The sequence below is a fragment of the Euprymna scolopes genome, chromosome 38, assembly GCF_053919585.1.
Source record: "Euprymna scolopes isolate OS-2025 chromosome 38, ASM5391958v1, whole genome shotgun sequence".
NCBI classification, from domain to species: Eukaryota; Metazoa; Mollusca; class Cephalopoda; order Sepiida; family Sepiolidae; genus Euprymna; species Euprymna scolopes.
The window spans coordinates 55,303,844-55,328,453 of record NC_136519.1 but is presented as its reverse complement, the minus strand read 5'-3'; the positions used below and the strand labels follow the sequence as shown (position 1 = coordinate 55,328,453).

The window sequence follows — 24,610 nt, the reverse complement described above, 5'->3', positions numbered from 1 at the left end:
TTATACAAGCTGTAATCTGAAAGCATTTCAAAATTTCAGTGTGTGTATAATATATATATATATATATATATATATATATATATATATATATAGTGCAAAGTTTTGTTGAAAATTCAAAGACTCACGTTTTCTTTTTTATAACCTTCGTTTATTTCCTGGATTTTTCCATTACAGCTGTTTCATTAACGAGTGGCAATTTTACGATTTATGTTTCCGTAAAAATATCCTGTCCCCACCAACTGCTTCAGATGTTTATCCATTAGATTTTTACAACAAATGGCGGAAGTGAGGAAGCATAACCGTGGAAATCTTTTTACCCGAATACGATGTCCAGCATGTTAAAAATATACCATTTGTTGTAAAATTCTAGTTGGTGGGGACAGGATATTTTTACGGAAACATAAATCGTAAAATTGCCACTCATTAATGAAACAGCTGTAATGGAAATATCCAGGAAATAAACGAAGGTTATAAAAAGAAAACGTGAGTCTTTGAATTTTCAACAAAACTTTGCACTATATATGCTCTGTCCCTATTAAATAGACACATTGAGCTTAACTCAAAATTAACGGTGGATGGTTTTTAAATAATGTAGACCCGTTAAACGAAAACGGTATATATTTAAAAAACAAACGTAAAATATATATATATATATATATATATATATATATATATATGCACACAGACCTACAAAATGGGTAGAAAACGTTTTCATTTTCTTCAAGACTCAGCATGTTGGCAAAACAAACAAACACACACACATAATTAAATAAGTTCAAATGAATTAATAAAAAACTATTTTTTCAAAAGTGCTCAATACAAGTGTAGAACTATTATAACAGAAGTTATATAAACAATACAAAAAAAATGCAGATTAATCTATGCTTTGACAATAAAAATCATTCTGTCAAGGATTCAAGGGTCCTACCTTGGGGTTTTGTGATGTTTATAGAATTTCACACACACACACACACACACACACACACACACACACACACACACACATTTATATATAAGTTACCTTGTCTGTCTGTGGAACGGTCTATCAAACTCCTATCAATTTTTGGTCTCTCTCGATACACACACACACATAAAATGTGATTGTTCAACTTCAGATAGTTTAGGACAAAGAAATAGTAAGTATCATTGGTACCATTACCATCGTTTCTCGTATGACTTCAATGACCAGCTCTTGTCTTGCAAGGTTGGAAACATAAGCGACAGATGAAAGATGTAGCTTCAAATAGATCGATAGGATTGCTTTGTGAAACTTGAGTTTTTGTCTGCTGCCATTTGCTTTTCAAGACCTGCTATACTGACTTACAAATCTTCCAACACATTTGACCATGAATCAAGGGTAAATAGTTATTCTTATTTGACATAAAATTCAAATGACTGACATGGCCAACTTTTGATAGAAGAATACGGTCACATTTGTCACACTTGCAGGTTTGCATAAGTCATATTTTTTTATATTCTATCTTTTCAAATGTGTCCTTGGAAAGGTTCTGTCATGTTTCAGTTTTGAACAGATAATTTTTATCGTTAAATGCACACATTAAATTGATGGCAGTTCTTATTATTTCAAAGTTCAATGTTAAGTCTGACGTCATGCAACTTGAACCATTAAAAGACTAAAGACATTAAAAGACTAAAGACATTAAAAGACTAAAGACATTAAAAGACAGAGTTGGAATAAAAACAAGATCAATGTAATCTTATAAAATACTAGCCTGGGTGCCCGTTGTTGCCCGGGTGTTTGGAGGTGTATGTTAAGCAAAAAAGGTAGGAGTAGGAAGGCAAGCTCGAACCCGTACCGTGAAGGAGGAAAAGAACATTTAAAGACAAAAAAAAAAAAAAAGAAAAAAAAAAGGTGACATCTTTGCTATTGCGTCTATCACCAAACCGGAAGTGGCAAAAGTTTAAATTAAGGCTAGTCAATCCCTCTCCTTGTAGAAAAGTGTCCAGCCAGGTTAGGTGAAGGAATTAATGTTTTCAGCCAATTTTTCTATCTTTGTCATCCGAAGGGTCGGCTTCAAAACGATACCAATCTCGTGAAAATCTATCAAAAGTTTTAAGCAGACATAAAAACATACGTTCATACATACATTTAAACAGACAGGTGAAATTTATATAATAGAAAAGCAAATAAAATTAATTAAAAACGTTTAATTAGACATTGTTAATTTTAAAAACTAAAATACTTAAGTAAATATTTTAAAGACACAGAAAGCGCGAACCAGAGAGAGAGAGAGAGAGAGAGAGAGAGAGAGAGAGAGAGAGAAGGCAATCTGAAGAGAGAGAGACAAGAGAGAGAGAGAGAGACAAGAGAAAAGAGAGACAAGAGAGAGAGACAAGAGAGAGAGAGACGAGACAAGAGAGAGAGAGACGAGACAAGAGAGAGAGAGACGAGACAAGAGAGAGAGAGACGAGACAAGAGAGAGAGAGACGAGACAAGAGAGAGAGAGACGAGACAAGAGAGAGAGAGACGAGACAAGAGAGAGAGAGACGAGACAAGAGAGAGAGACGAGACAAAAGACGAGACAAGAGAGAGAGCGACAAGAGAGAGAGCGACAAGAGAGAGAGCGACAAGAGAGAGAGCGACAAGAGAGAGAGCGACAACAAGAGAGAGAGAGCGACAACAAGAGAGAGAGAGCGACAACAAGAGAGAGAGAGCGACAACAAGAGAGAGAGAGCGACAACAAGAGAGAGAGAGCGACAACAAGAGAGAGAGAGCGACAACAAGAGAGAGAGAGCGACAACAAGAGAGAGAGAGCGACAACAAGAGAGAGAGAGCGACAACAAGAGAGAGAGAGCGACAACAAGAGAGAGAGAGCGACAACAAGAGAGAGAGAGCGACAACAAGAGAGAGAGAGCGACAACAAGAGAGAGAGAGCGACAACAAGAGAGAGAGAGCGACAACAAGAGAGAGAGAGCGACAGCAAGAGAGAGAGAGAGAGCGACAGCAAGAGAGAGAGAGAGAGAGCGACAACAAGAGAGAGAGAGAGCGACAGCAAGAGAGAGAGAGAGCGACAGCAAGAGAGAGAGAGAGAGCGACAACAAGAGAGAGAGAGAGAGAGAGCGACAACAAGAGAGAGAGAGAGCGACAACAAGAGAGAGAGCGACAACAAGAGAGAGAGCGACAACAAGAGAGAGAGCGACAACAAGAGAGAGAGAGCGACAACAAGAGAGAGAGAGCGACAACAAGAGAGAGAGAGCGACAACAAGAGAGAGAGAGCGACAACAAGAGAGAGAGAGCGACAACAAGAGAGAGAGAGCGACAACAAGAGAGAGAGAGCGACAACAAGAGAGAGAGAGCGACAACAAGAGAGAGAGCGACAACAAGAGAGAGAGCGACAACAAGAGAGAGAGAGACAACAAGAGAGAGAGAGACAACAAGAGAGAGAGAGACAAGAGAGAGAGAGAGACAACAAGAGAGAGACAACAAGAGAGAGAGAGCGACAACAAGAGAGAGAGAGCGACAACAAGAGAGAGAGAGAGCGACAACAAGAGAGAGAGAGAGCGACAACAAGAGAGAGAGCGACAGCAAGAGAGCGACAACAAGAGAGAGAGAGAGAGCGACAACAAGAGAGAGAGCGGCAACAAGAGAGAGAGCGACAACAAGAGAGAGAGCGACAACAAGAGAGAGAGCGACAACAAGAGAGAGAGCGACAACAAGAGAGAGAGCGACAACAAGAGAGAGAGAGAGCGACAAGAGAGAGAGAGAGCGACAACAAGAGAGAGAGAGCGACAACAAGAGAGAGAGCGACAACAAGAGAGAGAGAGACAACAAGAGAGAGAGAGCGACAAGAGAGAGAGAGACAAGAGAGAGAGAGACAAGAGAGAGAGAGACAACAAGAGAGAGAGAGCGACAACAAGAGAGAGAGAGCGACAACAAGAGAGAGAGAGAGAGAGCGACAACAAGAGAGAGAGCGACAACAAGAGAGAGAGAGAGCGACAACAAGAGAGAGAGAGAGCGACAACAAGAGAGAGAGAGAGCGACAACAAGAGAGAGAGAGAGCGACAACAAGAGAGAGAGAGAGCGACAACAAGAGAGAGAGAGACAACAAGAGAGAGAGAGACAACAAAAGAGAGAGAGACAACAAGAGAGAGAGAGACAACAAGAGAGAGAGAGACAACAAGAGAGAGAGAGACAACAAGAGAGAGAGACAACAAGAGAGAGAGACAACAAGAGAGAGAGAGACAACAAGAGAGAGAGAGAGACAAGAGAGAAAGAGAGAGCCAACAAAAGACAGAAGTTGTGTAAGAGAGATTAGAGCGAGATCAAATGAATACAAATTTAGAAGTCGGAATTTCTATTTTTAGATCCGAAAACCTCAGCAGCTGCCACTGACGACGGCGACAATAGAATTGACATCACTGCCGCCGTTGTTGTTTTTGTTGCAGTTCTATTTCTATTCTCTTAAAAAGACAACAATACGATGTGATGAATAAGTTAGGATAGAGAAAGAGGCTGGGAGTGCCTACATCGTACGCCCCTTTCCATTCTCTCACCTTCATGCTCGTGCTACTGATCAACAGACACCCACTGTTATGAGAAATTAATCCAAGAGACCCCCTTACCGAGGCTCCCTCTCGGTGGCCTCACCCCTACCCACCATTTTCGGTTCCGACTGACCTGATAGTTCAAATGAAGTCAGTAAATCGGAAATAAACATGATATCTATTTCCGGTTTAGTCAGTATGTCACGCAATGGAGATAATTAGGTAATTATTACTATCGACGACCGATTATCTTAAAGAAAATACAGTTCGAAAATCGGTAAAATCAATTTATTTTGGTTTACTTGAACATTCATGGCCTATTTTTCGTTAAAAACGTTTACTATTTAATATATGATATAAATATATTTGCTATAAATATCGGTTGTGAGTAAAGTTACCGGTGTGAGCCATTTTGCCCTTTCAGTAAGGTACCAAACAGAAATGGAAAAACTAATTCAAGCCGTTTGATATGATAGGGTGATTACTTGTAACGGAAAGCACACAAACTTGAAAACGCGTAATATATACTTATATTTATTTTTGAGGAATGGAAAAGATATGACGTATGATTACACATTTCCCTTTAAAATGTCTCCTGTTTTCTTAATTGGTAAAAGAACATTGCAAATAAATATAATCTATTCGTTTCCATACCACAATGTAAAGAAAAAAAATAAATAAATAAAAATAACACCGAGAACAATGTCAGATGAATTACTATTTGGGTCTGGCTTTGGAAGTCTGACAGAATAAGTTTGTTAGATTTATGAACTACTAAAACCAAAATCTTTTGGGTTTTTTTTTTTTTTGTGTTTTTTTTTTTTACTGAAAACATTTTCAGAAATCAAATTTTCTTGCCATTGACAATAAAATTTCTTTAATAAATCTGAATATTTAAAAAAAAAAAAAAAATTGAATTCATATGAAAAATTCTGTTTTAGTGTTTTGAAAGCAATATTAGAAGTTAATATATTACTATTAAAATATTAGAAGTTAATATATTACTATTAAAACTTCTTTTATATTAATATTCAACTAGCAGGATCTGTGGAAATTCCACAGTGAACTCTTTCATATGTAACGTTAACATTCTGTGGACATTCAGCGTAAATGAAGACGCTCTGATATTATTGTAGCTCTTTTGTTAAAACTGCAAAAGTATTTACCTAAGCCAGGAGGGACGGCCAGCATAACACGGTCATAAAAAAAAAACGCTTAAATATGATAGTTTAATTCTTGCAGATTCCGTATATTATAGAGCCAATTTTCTATCGATCCTTATATATTATTAAGTTGTGATTTCTATATATATATATGACTTGGGTGCATCAGCTTGAATCGAAACCAAAACTTATGAATATATATATAATTTGAGTTTCTCCAGCTATAAACAAAATCGAAAATGAAGAATTCTTGGTAAAATCATTTATTACAAGAAATGGAAGGTCATAACAAATAAATGACAGTCACTTGGAAGAAAAAAAATGTAAGTGTAGCACACAAAATAACACACACAATCATTAATATATAGATGTAAATTTTCAGTGTAAATTTTCTAGATTAAGTATTCCTAGCACAATTATATATAAACTAGACTAGTTGAGGATCGAACGTCCAACCATTTAGTTGATAGGTTAAAAGTCTCACTACTAAGCAAAAAGACAGGCGTTAGTAAATGCTGTTTACAATGTTTGTTTATATAAACATTGACTCCACTTTACAGTGCTCAATTTGTTTAGTTACAAAGAGCTTTGTATTATGCTAACTAATAGCAGACAATATCATTTAACGACAGTTCCCAACATGAGATGCAGCTCCCTACAGTGGCAAGCATTCTGATAAGTTTCTAAGCTATAATGTTAAGTTCTTTACCTTGAAATTAATCACTCTTAGATGCGTCATGAAATGTGTGTGTATATCTATATCTATCTATCTATATATATATATATATATATTTTTTTTTTTTTTTTAAAACAAACTTTTTCACCGCTGGTAATAAATATTTATTGATTTTAAACTGCCAGTAAAATTAAAATGTATAGATCCCCTCACACAAGTGTTTTACGGTTGAGAAAATATACGCACTTGTAACGGGTGTTTTTACGGTAATCGGTAAAAATAACATTATAGTTAAATATTTAGAGATTTATAAAGAATCGGAATCTGTAATTGTATCGGAATCAGGAAAAATATTGGCATCGTCCCCTCACTAATTTTTATATATATATATATATATATATACACACACACACACACGATATTCATGTATAAAAAAGATATTCTAGCAATATTAAGTTTTAAAATAAACTTCACCAAGCAAACAAAATCTAAACGTTTCTGATGGTTCACAAATGAAAAATACACTCGCACCTGTTATATAAACTGGAAACAAACCTTTCCACACACATTTACCCACCAACAAAATAAAAAAAAAAACATTTTAAAGTATAGAAATAAGAACCAACAAGAAGCAGCTTATTAAACAATGCGGAATAATATTTATAGGATAGCAGCAAATTAAAAGTACACCTTTAAATACTAATTGAATTGGTGGCCAATTTACCCCATATCTCAAAGCGATTAACGTCCAACATGACCAACAAATCTTTCTGAAAAAAGAAAGAAAAAAAAGGATTTTTCTCTTAGTTCCAAGACAACTTAGGTGTTGAGATAGCATTAGCAGTCAATTGAGTTATCTGTCCTTTGCAGATTAGCAATCAATTTGCATAATCAATTGTGTTTTCAGTATAAAAACTGTACGTTTTGACTGAAGAGTATCTTTACGAAGCAAGGAAAAACGACAAGCGATTTTGGTAGTAAAGCACAGTTTCAATAATAAATGTCTACTCCACTTTACGATTCTTGAAGAAAAGACAATGTTTAGTTCTTTTCAGTTGAATGACTACACGTCGAGTTCAAATGGATAAGTACATCTCACTATAGACTATTCATCGCAGTTTGCATTATCTGTGCTAGGTAATAGACTTTCTTGTATGCAGGTGGCAGAGTATTCACCTTACATGAAAATGATTCGGGTTCTAAACCATGTTTCCTACTGATGAGTCCAAAGGAGGGTGAAACTCGAATCTAGGGCTTCTGATTTGCGTTGACTGTGGTGTTGTCTGATTTTAGAATAAAATATTAATCGGAATCATACAGGTTTTCAAGGCTTTTAAAGCCTTCTCTATTAATAGCTGACACCAGTTGTGTTTCAAACCGGAAGCAAGTTTATTTAAGCTATGAAAGTTACTTCGCGTTTGATTTTCATAAACCAAGATGTGTTTTATGCTTCACTAAATCCAACATGTGGTCACTTTTTTAAATATTTAATATTTTGTTTTAAGAATATTTTTAATATTAATACTTAAAAAAAATTAATAGTATTTATTTTGATTTTATTTTTAATTCGACACAAATTTTTACTGGACATAAGACAATTTTCGAGGCCTTTTCAAGATATTTTCCATATTTTCAAAGATTTTTCAAGGTAACAATAGAAATAAGGTCTTTTCAAGGCAAAAGTAAAAATTCAACGTCTTTTCAAAGCTGTACGAACCCTGTTAATAACATTCGGTGGACCGTCCGGGCATCCTTGCTTGCTTGAATCTTGTATTATAATAAAGTTGTAGTCTTCTTTCTTTGTTCACAATTTAATACGTACAAAAAGTACAGTTTCACAAATTAATTTTAATACTGAAAAAGAAGCTATGAGACGAATACACTAACAGTTCTATTTCGTATTTCGATCTTATATTTCAGATACACCGATCCGATTTTTTTTGTTATCATTCTTACAGATAAATAAATATTAAGATGTTCTCTCTTTCTCTCTCTCTCTCTCTATATATATATATGTGTGTATCTATATATAATTATAACTAGGACTATGACAAGAGAATATTTTTTTCATTGTTTTGACTCCCAAGTAGATATCCGACGCAGTTAATCAATCGAGAACTACATCACTATCTAAAAACGTACAAGATATTAACTGATATATACTCGAGAGTCAAAATAATAAAAAGAATATTCTCTTGTCATAGCCCTAATTATAACACTGTGGGCGGTCCTGGCATCTTTGCTTGAATCTTGTATTATAATAAAGTTGTATTCTTGTTTGTTCACAATTTAATACGTACACTACTTCACAAATTAATTTTCATACTGAAAACTGACTTATATACACTTATTTCAGCATAATTTCTGTATAAACTAGGTATTTAAAAGAAATTTACATTCAATGAATACCTTCATTTGCATATTACATTAAAGAAAATCTATTTCAATAATTAGTTTGATTTTGAATCGGTTTAATTCTTCTATATAGAAATATCATTTATTTTTAATTTAATTTATATTCAATTTCATTTATTTTCAATTACTAACAGCCGACACCAGTTGCGTTTCAAACCGGAACTAAGTTTATTTAAACTATGAAAGTTACTTCGCATTTGATTTTCATAAACCAAGATGTGTGTTCATGCTTCACTAAATCCAATATGTGGTCACTTTTGCAACAGGAGTTAGGATATTCAGTGTATCTTAAATAGTAGGTAACTAACCTTTCAGGCAGCAAATTTTTTTGTGGGGTAAGGCTGGGTATATGCAGCTGGTAGTTGTATAAAATTTAAATTTGAAATATTCCTTAAGCGAATATATGTTTTTGAAGCAGCCGAGTAGTCTTGGCTACACTATTCGAATAAGTGGTCTTATTAAACAAATGTTTATGATCGTTGCTAATAACATGTTTAAGCTTTAGGTGTATCTTTCAATGTCTCTGCTAGGCTGCTTTGCTCATCTGTATTTATGGCCTACACTAACCAATCATATCTCAGAGAAACCTCGGATTTACTTCAACAGTGCTCAATACGTAGGTAGAGCTAAGTAGTAAGTTATAAAATATATATGGCAATTAAGCTACACAGAATATTCTATGTTTCATCCACGCTAGGATTCATCAGGCTTATGCGAGGAGTTGTGGTTGTTTCACATTTTTATAAACGCACATTCTATTGAGTTTTTAGTTAGCTAATAAGCTTTTTAGTTTCCACCGCATCCTTCCTAATCAGCCAATGAGCAGGCACTTACAGGACAAAGACCCAGTTGACCTCCGGTTCACCCCTTCCTTTATGTGTGCTATTTTAGCGGGGAGCGTAGATATCTACCCGAATTGAGGTTTGAAAAATATCAAATTAGTCTGAAATAGTGCACTGAATTGAGCATTAAAAGATGATCCCCGGTTCATACAAATACCAAATCTACATAAAGCATATTGCTGGTATACTCACAAAAAAAGATCCATTTTCAGTTATTTGTGCATTGCTTATGGCAGGATCATCCTTATGGATAAAATACTCCTATCTATCAGAACCTTACATTATGAGATTTGGGTACTTGTACAGTTTAATCAAGACATTAAAAGTGAAAACATCGAAAGAAAAGGTTATTGTACATATCTGTTTTGGATTGAAGATTTCCGAAAAAAAAAAAAAAATTCACTTAAGTAGATTTTTTTTACAGCGGAAAAACACGTTTTTATGAGTGCGCAATGAAGGTAGCCATCTTTGAATTTTTGGAACATGTCATGGAGAAATAACTCAGTTTAAAGCGCTGACACTCCCTCCCATTTTTAATACTAAATTTTCTTCCTAAAAATCAAAGCTTTTGCTCGGTATCAAATTGTTTTTTCGCTGTAAAAAATACTACTTGATCAAATTAAGTTAAAGTTCTTTTTTTTCGGAGAACTTCATTCCATAATGGATATGTACAATATAACCTTTTTTTTTTTTTTTTCGATATTTTCCTTTTTTAATGTCTTGATTAAACTGTATAAGTACCGAAATTTGCCCTACAAAAGTCGACGCTAATGAATTCATTTTGGCTTAAAAATCGCTTCAATGGTCATTATGATCTTCCTCAGAACATTATTCACTTCTGTACAAAGAGGTTTGAAATTCCGGCATCGTCAGAATCTGTTTCACTGCTGAATTTTGATTGAACTGGAGGACGGTTTTCTCAATCAGGATCCCTTGACCTTGGAATGGACTTTAAGAGATGTAGTAAACATGCCAACAACACAGAAATTCAAAACTAAATTCAAAACAATGTTGAGCCACTGTATTCTCTTCTGTATACATTTCTGCCGTTTCTATACCTATGTGGCAAGCAGGTTTTTGTTTTGCGAAATTTATTGAATTGAATTATATTCCTTATTCAGCAACTGAAATCTCACCTCAATTCTTTTTTCTATCACATGACCAAACTTTTTTGTTTGCTTTATTAAGCCATGGTCATAAAACCGTTAGCAATAGACAGAGACTACTAAACTAGTTAGGGAATCAATAAAAGTTACGAACATCACGATAGCTAAACAATATAGAACTGTGATACATGTTCATTCACACAATTCTGAGGCAGCACGTTCAGGACTGCAGAACACAATGCCAAAGGAGATCAGCAGTACATTTCTGAACAAACACGAGTGTGATTATGCAGAGGGTCTAATGTGAATGTATATCATGGCATGTTTGGTCTGTTCAGCCGCAGCACAGGGCGGTATTTAAGCATTGCGGTGGGGCAAGAACCATGAAATAATCTGTAGGCAATAGAAGCAACTCCAGTGAGGAGACAACAGATCTAATCATAGCCGATCATATACTCCAGAGGGAACAGGTTCGCAGCAGGGAATATGTAGTATATATCTGATGGCATGATACTGTAGACGCTCAAGAGAATCAGAACACTATGCCAATTCCAGCGAACACTAAAAACCCGTAAAACTAACAAAAAAAGAAACAAACTCATCCATAGTTGACTTTGGACCCCAAAAGTGTCTATCATCATCAACAAACTTTGGCAAACGATATCTACACACAACCCCAAAACATTAATTACTCCAAGTTTCTCCAGTATTGCACACGTTATAATAAAGACTGGTGTGTATTTATATCTTTATAAATATTCATCCCATCATGCAAATCTTTGTGAGTAAAAGACCCCCCCCCCAAAAAAAACAAAAACAAACTGCTAAACAATATCATTTGCAGTGTTTATGGGAAGTGAAAAAACAAATCTAACAACCTCCTGTTATTTACGATGAATTCGGAAAGAAATCCATTACTCTATTTCCATAATGAAAGGTTTTGTCCTTCTTTCTATGCAGATTATGTTATTTTCTTTTTTCTTTAACTTTCCAGATTGAGACATTTACTTTCTGATTGTGTGTTTTTTTTTTTTTTAATTTCATTAAATGATATATTTTATATATTAACTAGCGATGGGTGCCCGGCGTTGCCCGGGTGTTTGGAGGTGTATGCTGCGCAAAAAAAAAAACAAAAAAAAAAAAACGGTAATTTTTTTTTTTAACTTTAACCCCTATTATGACCTCTTAATATTTATTGTTTTGGGCTCAAATCAAGTTATTAAGTTAGATCCATGTCCAAGGAACCAATATCTAAAATATCAAGTGTTTAGACCCAAAATTATCGGAGGAGTTTGGTAGAGTTTTCAAAGGTCAAATCGTTGAACTTTGACTCCTTAACAGCCGAATTTCTAGCCGAAACCCGATCACATTGATTTTCACAAATCTTAGTACCTTGTATATCAAATTTCGAGTCTGTAGACTAAAAATTGACAGAGTTATTGCATAGGGAAATGTACACAGACACACACACACACGTTCACTTTTATAGATATATAGACATAAATATTAATACAAACATTGGTGAAGCATAATGGCTTTCGTCGTTATCATTGATTATTGATATAACGGGAACAGTAGTCGCACACATATAAAATGGCCTGGTTTTCTCGGCAATCAAATATCATTTGAATTAAGTCAAAACCAGCTCTCGATTACATAAACAAATCACGAAAAGCGAGTGCATTTATGTAAAACGATCCTCCGTTAGATTTGCAGAATTTCTCTTTAAGACGAGCAAAATCGATAGGAAGCAGTTGTGTCGCTTGAAAAGTCATTTGTCATTTGACGGCTTTGTGCACAGAAGATGGAAAAAAAAAAAAAAAAAAAAAAGATCTCATTAAAGTATAAACTAGCAAGTATAAGGTTTCAAAAACTAAAACAAATACAAAATTAAAAAAAATTAAAATAAAAACAAAACGATTAATCGAACACAAGGCGCAGAAACCTCCAGCTCTACTTATTCACTTTTTAATGTTTTTTTTCCTTTTTAGTCGGATAAAGTGCAAATTTAGGTCAACTGGTAGGTGTGTCCGGAGTCGTTAGTGTTGATGCCGGAGTCCAGTGTCATATTCCCTCACTCGCACATATATATGATGATACGTATGGGAATACGTGATGGAAAATAAAAAGGCTAAAAAACGAAAGTTGTTTACATATTCATCAACGTTTCATCTTTATTTCAAGGTTTTCTCAAAATGACTGATAAAAACCAACAAAAAAAAATATTTGAAAATGATGCTTCTGTGATGTGAAAAAATGATTTCATTTTCAAACAAAATATATACGTTAGAATTAAAAAAATATCCGATGCGTTTATGAAGTGTTTATTTTTTACATTTTTAATATTGATGTTTTGTAGAAAGTTTTGTTGGGAATGTTGTCATTGTTTCACACCATATTTTGAATTCTAATATCTATAATATATTTCTTTTCGTCCGTCGGTTTCTTCGCCCATTCCACTTCTTCTCTGAAACTACTGGACCGATCTGCCGGAAATGTTATATGGACCTTGTTATGTTAAGGTGCAGCGAACTAAGTATTATAGTATCCGTTTAATCCACATTTAGAGATTAATAAGGATTAGTATTTAATGAAAAGATTAGCACAATTTTAACCATATTTAATAATCAATTCGGCGTAAGGCAATCATTTCAAGTCAGTTAAAACGTCTAGTTTTGTATAATAGTAGGTTGACAAGAAAGACCTTGTGGAAATTTTAATTTGGATTTCAAGTGATGTATTTTCAAATAAGTTTTCGTAATAATCCCTTTACTTTATATATCATTTAAAAGTTTCTCGCTCTTTTTAATCGTTTGAATTAGAATCGTTTTAAAACAATTATGTCTTCTTTTCACAATGTTGAATACAAGATGGAAAAAAAAGCAAATTCACACAATTTTCTTATTTCAATTCAAGCTAGGCCGAAAAGCTGCTGAAACAACTCACGATATCAATGAAGCTTTTAGCCTAGGAACCATTACTGAACGCACAAACACAATGGTGGTTTAAGAAATTTCGTGGCAGCAACAAGATTCTTGAAGATGAGCATAGTGATTGGCTATCAGATGTTAACAATGATCAAATAAGAGCCTTAGTCGGAGCCAATCCACGCACAACTGTTCAAAAACTTGCTTCTGAATTAGACATAATGTATACAATGATTTCCAAGAGAGAGAGGTTGGAAAGACAAAAAACTTTATAAATGGCTGCCTCATGAATTGAACGACAACTAAAAGAAACGCCATTATGAAGTGTTATCCTCCCTTCTTTAACGCAACAAGAATGATTTGTTTCTCGACCAGGTTGTGACTTTGATGAAAAGTGGGTTCTTTATGAAAACCGGCAATGCTCAGCTCAGTGGTTAGACGCTGACAAAGCTCCACAACACTTTCCGAAACTAGAGTTGCGCCAAAAGAAAGTCATGCTGACTGGTTGTCTGCGACTGGTCTCATCCATTACAATGTTTTGAATGCAGGCGAAACCATAACGGCGAAGTACTGTCAACAAATGGATGAAATGCATCAGAAACCTAAACACTCAGCATTAGTCAACAGAAAAGCTCCTCCACGACAATACCCGACTGCATGTTGCTAAGTTGACTGTGCAGAAGTTGAACAAATTCGATTACAAAACTTCCTCATACGCCATACTCTCCAGACCTCTCATCAGACCTCTTGGCTACAACTTTTTCAAACATCTCGACAACTTTCTGTGTGAGAAATGCTTCAAACACCTGCAGTGACTTCATTGTCAGCAGAACGTAAGATTTTTTATGTTACTGGCATAAATACACTTGCTTTGCGTTGGTGAAAATGTGTTGATTCTGATGGTGCTTATTTCAATCAATAAACTTTTTGTTTGAGCCGATCTAAATTCAAAAGTTAAAAATCACAAAAATTTTCTTGTCAACCTGATACTAACTACTACTGAATTCGAGTAATTACTGCCTTACAAGACAAGTGTGTTCAATCTAAAAATGCGGATAAAACCTGCTGGAGACTTTATATTTTGTTGATAAAAAAAGATGATCATTCCCTGTATTAACTGGAAATTGTTTTTTCTTCTATGCACTGATGAACGCCAAGTTGTGCAAATTATAATTTAATGAACGGTTATGCCAACACTGGAGGCTGAAACAGTTGTACGTAATATTGTGATCAACAAAAGAAAAACTTTGCACAAATGCTTGTATTAACATGGTGTCTTGAAAAAGAAAAAATATCTATAACCCAACTTCAAAATTGAAAAGTGCATGCAACATCTTCAAAAATTTTTCACATTATCTCTCTCTTCTTTCTCCTCTCAAAGATTTCCTCTCCTCTGACTGAGGATCAAATAGATACTACACTTTGACCATTGCCTGAAAGCGAAGAAAGCATTTTTTAATTCAAGTTTCCTATGAAACATCGATTTTGAAAAAAAAAAAAAATAAAAAATAAAATTAAAAAAAAGTCACTCCAAATGTCGCCCCCCCCCCCCATCTGCAACAGACGTTAGTTTTTTTCCTGGTGACCTCCAAAATTAATGAATATTACAATCCAAAATGTGACTATATTCTGTCGAAAGCAATGATGAAAACGAATATATCAACTTTGTGTGTGTCTTGTGTAGTTCCTGGCTTTTAGCTGAACAAACACACACACAACTATTTTAGCAGAGAGACTCGACAATGATTAGGATTAATCAAACATCACTACTATGTTCATAACACCATATTACTTTGGTTTTATGGCTTCACTCCATCTGTTTTGCTGCTAATACAGCGGGAAGAAGCTGAAACGTTGAGAAACTCTTTGAATTAGTGTTTTATACAAATACGAGATTCCTTCAATAAGTTTCCAGACTTTTTCGTATGGGCACTTTTATTGATAGTACGCACATGTAACTCTAGTCCCCTTTAAAGTAATCTTCTCCGAATGCAATGCACCTGTTATACCAACAACTTCTGGAAGGCCCCATGTAAGTTCTCTTGTGTGAGCATATCACTGACCCTCGTCACAGCCTCTTTCATCTCAATTATCTCATGACAACCTCTAAAGTTTTCCTTGAGCTAACGGAATAACCAAAAAGAGAGGGTGGGGAACTATCTTAATGCTCATCTTGGTCAAATAGTCTGTGACAAGAATGGCGTTGTGGACGAGTGCGTTTGCGCAAATCTTCTGACTCTTCACTTTCTCACAAATAATTGTGTATAGAGTTTTCACACTAACATCAAACTGTGCACATTATCTCTATAGACACACGTCAGTCCTTTTCCATGAAATTCTTTATTTGGCCAATCAACTCTGGTGTTCTGATTTCCTTATTCCTTCCACAACTCATCATCCCCCACAGACGCCCTGCCTTCCTTGAATCTCTTATGCCACTCAAAAACTGATACTCGATTCATGCAAGATGGTACAAAAGCAGTCTGAAGCATTCCATACGTTTCTATGGTATTTTTTCAAGTTTAAAACAGAATTTTATTGCATATCGTTGCTCTAAAATGTTTAGATTGCATTTTTGAAATTCATCAGCCGTGATAATCAGGCTTTAGTAGAGTATATTCCAATTCTTGCTGTAGCTGTTCCTTTAAAACCTGAAATCATAAAAATTGGCCAGTCATCTCATAAGACGTATAGGAATAACATACTGAATTTTCAAAAGTCTATAATAATTTTAAATGTCTGTACAAAAAAAGTCTTCAAAACTTATTAAAGACATCTCATATGATTTATATTGCAAAATTGGATCTGTTTTAAGTTCTGGACTCAAAAGTTAGTTAGAAGGGGGCACGTAGATATTGGGCATATAGAGCAACAGAGATTTACGGCCACTTCCACTGCCTTCTTCAAAGAATTGACCTAATGACCTAAATTTCATCAAAATAGGATGTATTTAAAATTTTAAAGGAGGTTCAGCTTTCTTAACCCCTAACATATTAAGAGGACACTTAAAAATCCAAGATTAACTCATATTGTCTTTCGATGAAAAATTTTGACATGATTTAAATTGCATGAAAATTAGATATATTCACAGTTTTAAGGGGGTTGTACTCTCATAGTACCCTTAAGAGTGCACTTAGAGACTCGGTAACTCTTCCATTATCTTCCACAATAAAGTTTACACAAAACATTTTTAGATTTTGTAAATTCTTAAACCTTTCTTTTTATAGAGAACACACAAACATCACCCAAATATACAAACATTGGATATATATTTATATAAGATTAATGAAGTATTGAAATTAAAAATGAAATAAGGGAAGCTAAAGGTGCTCGTCTGAACTCCAATCTCTCGTCCCCCCCCTCGCCAATCTTTCACGAGAAACACCCGTCTGGCTGCAACTACTGTCAATAATTTTCCCCACTCTTTATCTGTGCCTAAATCCAAACGTGGATTCCATGAGCAAAGCTTCTTTCTTAGAACTGCACGCCAGTGGAACTCTCTGCCGCTTGCCTGTTTCCCACCTAACTACAACTTGGATGTCTTTAAGTCCAACATAAACAAACTCCTGACAAACCGCCCCCTTAAGTAATCCACGTTATCAAACCTCCAATACTCATGATTACTACAATACTATCTCATTGATTACTGTACACGCAATAACCCTTATCCCTGAGTGGCCTTCGGGTCTTGATAAGTGGTGACCCACATATAAAAAGAAAAAAAAAAAAACGAATGTTTAAAAGTCCTATCCTCCCCCCCTCCAAAAAAAACCCCAAACAAACAAAAACAAACTTGTAAACACACCAATACTTTGAATTATTTTTTCTAAGCCATCCACCCAGTAATGTATATCCACCTGGGGACATCCAGCTAGATTTTAATAAATGGTGTTTCTTTATAAGTAAGTAATAGATCTCGTTTCTCCTCCTTCAACCACAAAACGATTTTATTTGTTTACATGATGAAGCTAGCAGACATGTAACGTTGAAAGAGGAATGACAATCTAGAAAACGAAAAGGGGTAATCGGATCTTATTTCTAAGCGATTTAAGGAGTTGCACTAGGGTTTGTGTGATGCTGTGCTCATTACAGCCCCTCGCCCCCTCATCCCTTCTTTGATTGTAGGATTAAATTCGTTTCTGATACGTAAATGGTTACTCAAAAAATGAGTTCTCAATAAATAACCGAATCAGCTTTTACTATCATCAGTTTCATCATTTATTGTCTCTCTCTTTTCAAAACTCTCCTCCTCCTTCCTAATCCTAACCCCCCCTTTTCTTTCTTGCCCACCTTCATGAATTCTATCTTCCCCTATTCCTAACCTTCCCCCTTTTTTCTAAACTCTATCCCTTTTCCTGCCTCCTTTCCTAGAACTTTGTCAAATCCTTTCTTGTTCGACAATGAAACCCAAAACCTTACAACTTAAAAACCACTGCGTCATCATCATCTTTCTAACCTTTCACCTAGCAACCCCTCTGAATCAAATTGTACATTCTTTCATTATTTATTAACATTGGAGCCACCAACATAACTCTCCTAAAACTTTAACCCCTTTTCACCGAAGTAGGGGTGATTGTAGTACCAGAGTTATGCAGAACTGGGACTCATCGCATCACAAGTGCATTCATATCTTACACATCTGAAAACACACTGGAATGCAAAACATAACATAGAAATACATTTTCGAGTCTTGGATTTACCGTGAAACTGCAATAAAGTGCTAACCTGCTTTTGGTTATTTTTTATTGCTAGAAATCTTTTGTGCATGCAAATTTTGCTGTCTCGGATTGGATCTGTTCAGACTCCATGAGGTAGATGTTTTCATATTACTGATGTGAGTGATTTAATTTTTGCTTTTTCGTTTCTTTTTTTTTTTTTTTTTCGATTATTCCCAATGAAAAACGTAATGCGTTTGAGACACTGAATAAAAAAATTATTAAAACAACTGCATCGTCTTGTGTTTTAAACACCAAGCATTTTCAAAATGCATCTCTAGAAGCATAAGTGAAATACCAAATAACTTTTTTTCTCTCATAATATATATGGTTCTAGGTTCAATCCTCAGCTTGGGAAAGGTGCTAGTCTAGCTGCACTGATGAGTTGTCATACAACAAAACATTACTGTATGTGGATGATTAGAAATATATTTTAAGCCCCCCACCTCTTTGGGTAGAGCACTGTCATAAATAATCTCACCCACTAGTTAATTGGCTGAAAAATACAAGGCTTGCTGTTTGTTTGTAAACAAGCGGTTTGAGCACTATAAAAGTGGTGGACGAATGTTTGTTTGAAATGGACGTTTGTTGAGATTATTTACGGGCGCTACTCTCGTGGGTTGATGGGTAAAACTGCCAGCTATCAACGCAATGATTCAAGGTTCAATCCTCGGCTTGGGAAAGGTGCTAGTCTGGCTGCACTGATGAGTTATGATACAATGAAACACTACTGTATGTGAATGACTACACACACACACATATATATATATATATATATATATATATATATATATATACGAGTGGCGAGAAATAAGTAATCCCGCTGACCTACTTCCAGTTGTTTGATCTAGCTGAAATCTTGCATGTGCAATGATTTATATATCTCTACGGGTTATGTGGCAAATTACAGCTCTGAACTAATTGTGGTTTCTGTTTTATAGGTGTTTGAACTGAGTCAGGTGTGAAATGGAGCCTGTTGAATGTCGAGCAGTGATCCGGTTTTTGTATTTGAAAGGACGCACACCACAGGAGACTTTTGATGAAATGAAAGAAACTTATGGTGATAATGCCCCATCATATGACCTTGTAAAATGCTGGCATCGTGAATTCAAACATGGCCGGAAGTCTGTGGAAACAGATCCTAGACCTGGTCGCCTCTCCTTCTACCATTGATGAGACATCTGTCCGCCAAGTTGAGGCTGCCATTTTGGAAGATCGGAGCATTACTATGCGCCAAATAGCCCAAAATGTCAAAATTAGTACAGGGTCTGTGGAAACTATCATTCATGACCATTTGCATATGCATAAGGTGTCTGCCAGATGGATTCCCAGGTTGCTCACACCATTCCAGAAGTGAGAACGCGTCAAGTGCTCGAGGATGAATTTGGAAATGTGCCAAGAAGATGAGTCAAAGTTTTTCAAAAGGCTGATTACACAGGATGATCCAGAGACCAAAGCCCAGTCAATGCAGTAGAAGCACTAGGACTCACCACCTCCAAAGGCGGCAAGGATGCAACCCTCCGCTGGCAAGGTCATGCTAGTCTTCTGGGGCCAGGACGGAGTAGTGATGACAGATTTCCTGGCAAAGGGTACCACAATTACAGGAGCCTATTATGCTTCACTTTTGAAGAAATTAAGGGAAGCTATCAAAATCAAGATCAGCAAAGGTACTCTCCTCCTGCAGGACAACGCTCCAGTCCACAACTCGCATGTCGCCAGATCAGAAGCACGGGCGTGTCGTAATGAAATCCTCCCCCATCCTCCCTACCCTCCTGACCTTACACCCTCTGACTTTCACCTCTTCCCAGCCATGAAGTTGTTTTTGAAAGGAAAGCATTTCCGAGATGATGCAGCCTTGATTTCTGAAGTCATGTCGTGGTTGGAGGACCAACCTGGGCTGTTCTACAAAAACGGTTTCCAGAGCTGCATCAAACGATGGGAGAAATGCATAACTCTGAGTGGTTCCTATGTAGAGAAAGACTAATAACTGTGCCAAGTTTCGTTGCTTTACTGCTATGGGAAGTGGGTCAGGGACATTACTTATTACACGCCCCCTCGTGTATATATATATATATATATATATATATTATATATATGAGAGAGAAAGATAAAAAGGTACAAACCAAGTTATATGTTCATCAATATTTCGTCTATAACGTAAGATTTCTTCTGGATGAAGCATAACCGGATTTGTCCCCCTTTTTTTTTTATCTCTATCTCGTCGGAATACTATTTCCATTATTATATGTATATATATATATATGTATATATATATATATATATATATATTAGAGGGAGAGAGGGATAGAGGGAGAGAGAGAGAGAGAGAGAGAGAGAGAGAAAGGCTTCACTGTTGCTAAACCACGGTGATTGACATTTCTTTAGAGAGTGGACATGCAAGTGGCTCAGCAGCAATGACAATTTTTACAAGTTTTACTGCAGATATCACATATGAGGCTAGTGTCTCCCTCTCATATAATATTTATATATATATATATATATATATATATATGTGAATAACTTTTTTCATTTATCACTTCAATACGACCATCATAAAAAAAAACACTTATTTAAATCAATAATACAATCTTTTGAAATACTGTATGAATAGTAAAGAAAAATAGATATAGATGAAAATGCAGAAAAATATGCATTTTGTATATGCACACAAAATGCATATGCGTTTATATATTTCTATTGTTGCATCTCTAGTGAAGAAAAGGCTGCACTTGCACAAACCCAACTGCACACTGCTTGAGCCTAGTGACAAGGAAAGTCCAGGATGAGTAAAAACAATGTTAGGATCATCAGAGAAAGGCTGGTGTTATTTTTAAGTTTTCTTTCTCCTAGGTTAACTGTACAACCATGGATTGAGTCTAGGTTTTCCTGCTATTTGATCCACAGGGTATTAGTGGAAAGTTAGGCAATAGGATAGACAAAACTGGGAATCCAGAATGCAAAAACCACAATCAACGGCTGTAACCCTAACACTACAACATTTTCACACATACATATCTGATTTGGCCATATTTGAAAACTCGTGATGGAATTATTCGAATATTTTGCTAGATTCCAATTCTTTTTACTCTACATATTAAGCGATAGAGTTATTGTTTTAAATTTTGTTGGATTATAATATGTGCATATATTTTTGGAAATATGAAAATACATTTGGCGGGAAGGAGAGTAGTTGTAATTAATAGGATTCAATTTTACTAGTAGTTTAAAATCAATAAATATTTTATCAATACAAACACATTTCATTTTAAACAACAATTAAAAGAATTGTATTTGGCATAAAAAAATAGGCACAATCTTTTCTGATACCGACACAAAATTATGATATTTCTGATTAACCATCATACCACTCAAAACATTACATCATATATTAATATTGAAATAATTCCTTTAAGATGGATAAAAAAAAAATATCCGACACTATTTTCAACCTCGGGCAGCATCAGATTATCTTGCTGGTAATCATGAGGGTTAGGTGTGGTCCGGGGTATTTATACTTTCACCAAAGCACCTCCGAAGAAAAATTTGACAAGATACACCTGAAGAAGGTTGGAGGTTACATCAACTAAAATGTTGTCAAAATGAAACTCCAGATGAGAACAATAGTCCGGAGAATCCAAATAATACGAATCACCAGTCCTCATCTCAAAAATGGGAAATGTTTGGTTTAGGTTTGATTACCCAAGATTTGAAATAGATTCATGCTGAGAAAAGAAGACACTGAAAAAGTCTCCACAAATACGATATTCTCTTCTGTGATTATAATTCACTTGAGTTTTTATGGCCATAGATTGGAAACATTAGTCTTTTCAAGTCGAACAGTAGGTGTGTGTGTGTGTGTGTGTGTGTGTGTAAATATTTAAAGATAAACTCTTTAAACTAATGGCCACATAACACCGAAATTAACAGGAAATTGTAATCATGCACCAAAGATGGTTTATAGCAAGTAAAAACTTTGTTTGGATGAATGAATAACGTGTAGAGAAATGGCAAATTGAAATGCAAAATGTTCAATTCAACTTTCCAATATATTTCTATTAGTTTTGTGCATGCACAAATTCATTCATAGCTTGAAGTGGTTTCATTTTAAATGTTTCTTATCTATCTGTTGATAGCTCAAAAGATAGGGAACATAACCAAAGTGCTAAATGTTTTGGTTTCAATTCTAGCTGATGGCACCTGTCATTTATTTAAAAATGTTTAAAGTCAGTACTATATATTCGGTGCAATATAATAATTTTCTCTGTAATAATAAATATAAAACTTCATGAATTAAAATATATTTACGCATATTTTACGACTGGGCAAGCCCATCCCCACTAGTATATATATGGGGCATTCAAAAAGTAATGCCTTCTACTTTTTATCTCGTTGGTGCTACCAGATCAGGCTGGCTAAAGATATTGGCTTCCTGAGACGAAATGCATCTTACATTGATGCTTTTTGCTTTCCTACTTCCTTTTGCAAAACTTAATTATGTTCTGCAAAACTAAAAACAACAATCCCCTTTTCCTTCTTCCTCTTTAACACTACTTCCTGACTGGTTTCCTAACTTAAAATGTATCAAACATTAATACCGTAACTCTTTTCCCTCTCCAACTGCAAAACTCATCCATCAGGGCAGGGAACAAAAACGATAAAATCCACTATAAAACAACTAAACCAAAAACTACAAACTTGCGATTCTACAAAATAGCTGGATGCAACATGAATACTATTGCCCAAAAACTGTAAAACAACTAGAGGGATGCAACATTTCGTTAAGACAGAAGTTGAAGCCTAGTGACAGTGTGGGACCTATTAGGTTGGCGACACTCTTTTAAACCCTGTCCAAGAGTGAGAGACTAGCAGCAGATGACAAATATGGCAACAATACTCCATACATGGGCGAATGGTAGCTCTGTAGAGGTTCAAAATACTCTCTGGCGTAAGTAACCTAGCACAGTAGAGGGAACCCACCTTTGCAGCAACCTTGGCAATGCCTTCAATATATCCGTTCCAGTTCATGTTCCCTGAAAACATTAAGCCAACGAGTTTCAATGGAGAGCTTTCAGGTAGTATATAATTAGCCATGTCTATCAGTGGTTGAGAAGGAATGTTACTACCTATTTATGTCCCCATTCCACTACAGACTTAAGGTCTTCTGTCCGTCAGCAAATATACCCATCTCGGAAACAATTTTATCAGAGAGGTCATTTATGAATATCAGGAACATCTAAATAAACGCTTGTTGTGTGGCAATAAGTTAACTAAAATTGTTTGGAAATTATTCCATCTCCCAGAAGTAAAGAATCCATCATTTTCATTAAAGAAGCTTGGAATAATTTGGTAAAAATACGCCAATAAAAATCCATACGTGAAATTGAAGAAAAAAAAAGGAAGAAAAGAAAAATTCTATTTGTAGGTTTTCAGTGTAAGGGACATGAAAAAAATATTATGGGCCACATCTTTGTACCCTCCCCACACGCCTTCTCCCCTCCGGACATTACTCCTCCTCCTCCAAAATCACTACTTCCCTACAGTGGTTATTTCTTAGCTTTCCTTAAGGTTATTTTTGATCAGTGCCATCAGCCATTTAAAGAAAAAGTCCCCCTGCCCTCCTTAAAAAAAAAAGCTAAAGAAAATCGAATTTTCCGTTTTATTGTGATATATTATTAGTGTTTGAATCTGAAAACGGCGTCTCTCACGATATTTGTTATTTGTTGATCCGGTATCTCTTCCCCCCTTCTCCGTTGGAACCACCCAGCCCTGCCCAAATTCCCGCTGCCGTCGCCGCCTTACTACACCGAGATGGCAGCAAAGCTAAAACGGGCGTGGAAGCCTCAAAGAAGAGCTAATGTTAGTTCTATGGTAACGGTAAGAGAATGGCCCGATATAGCCAAGAGATTCTATTTCTGCTTGTGAGGAGACGAAATGGAATTAGAGGAAGCAATATATATTTTGGTTATAACAAGAAAGGGAAGTGGGGGATAGCGAAGATGCATAAACAGAAGAATTGGACGTGACAGGTGGCGGAGGGGGTTCTCAAAGGAAGGAAGAATATAAAAGAAAGGGAAAAACAAATTAGAAAATGAGGAGAATACAAGAAAAGACTACGAATGATACTATAAAACACAGAAGCAAGAGAAAGGTGGGGGGGGGGGCAAAAGGACAAACAGAGAAAAAGGATTAAGAGAGATAGACAGAGAAACGTGGGGGGGGGTGGATTAGAAAGACAGACAGAAAAACAGTGGGGTGGGGAG

At 35.7% G+C, this 24,610-nt stretch overlaps 2 protein-coding genes across 10 annotated transcripts in view; one reads left to right on the top strand and one right to left on the bottom strand.

Annotated features, from left to right (window-relative positions):
• LOC145263152 (histone deacetylase 5-like) overlaps positions 1 to 24,610 on the bottom strand; it is a 506,934-nt gene that overhangs the window by 214,134 nt on the left and 268,190 nt on the right. The window lies entirely within an intron of this gene.
• On the top strand, positions 2,273 to 10,730 carry LOC145263018 (uncharacterized; the record flags this gene model as incomplete). Its single annotated transcript, XM_080119851.1, has 3 exons — positions 2,273 to 2,323; positions 3,577 to 3,632; positions 10,724 to 10,730. Coding segments are annotated over 3 exons (114 nt in total), but the record flags the coding sequence as incomplete, so codon positions are not given.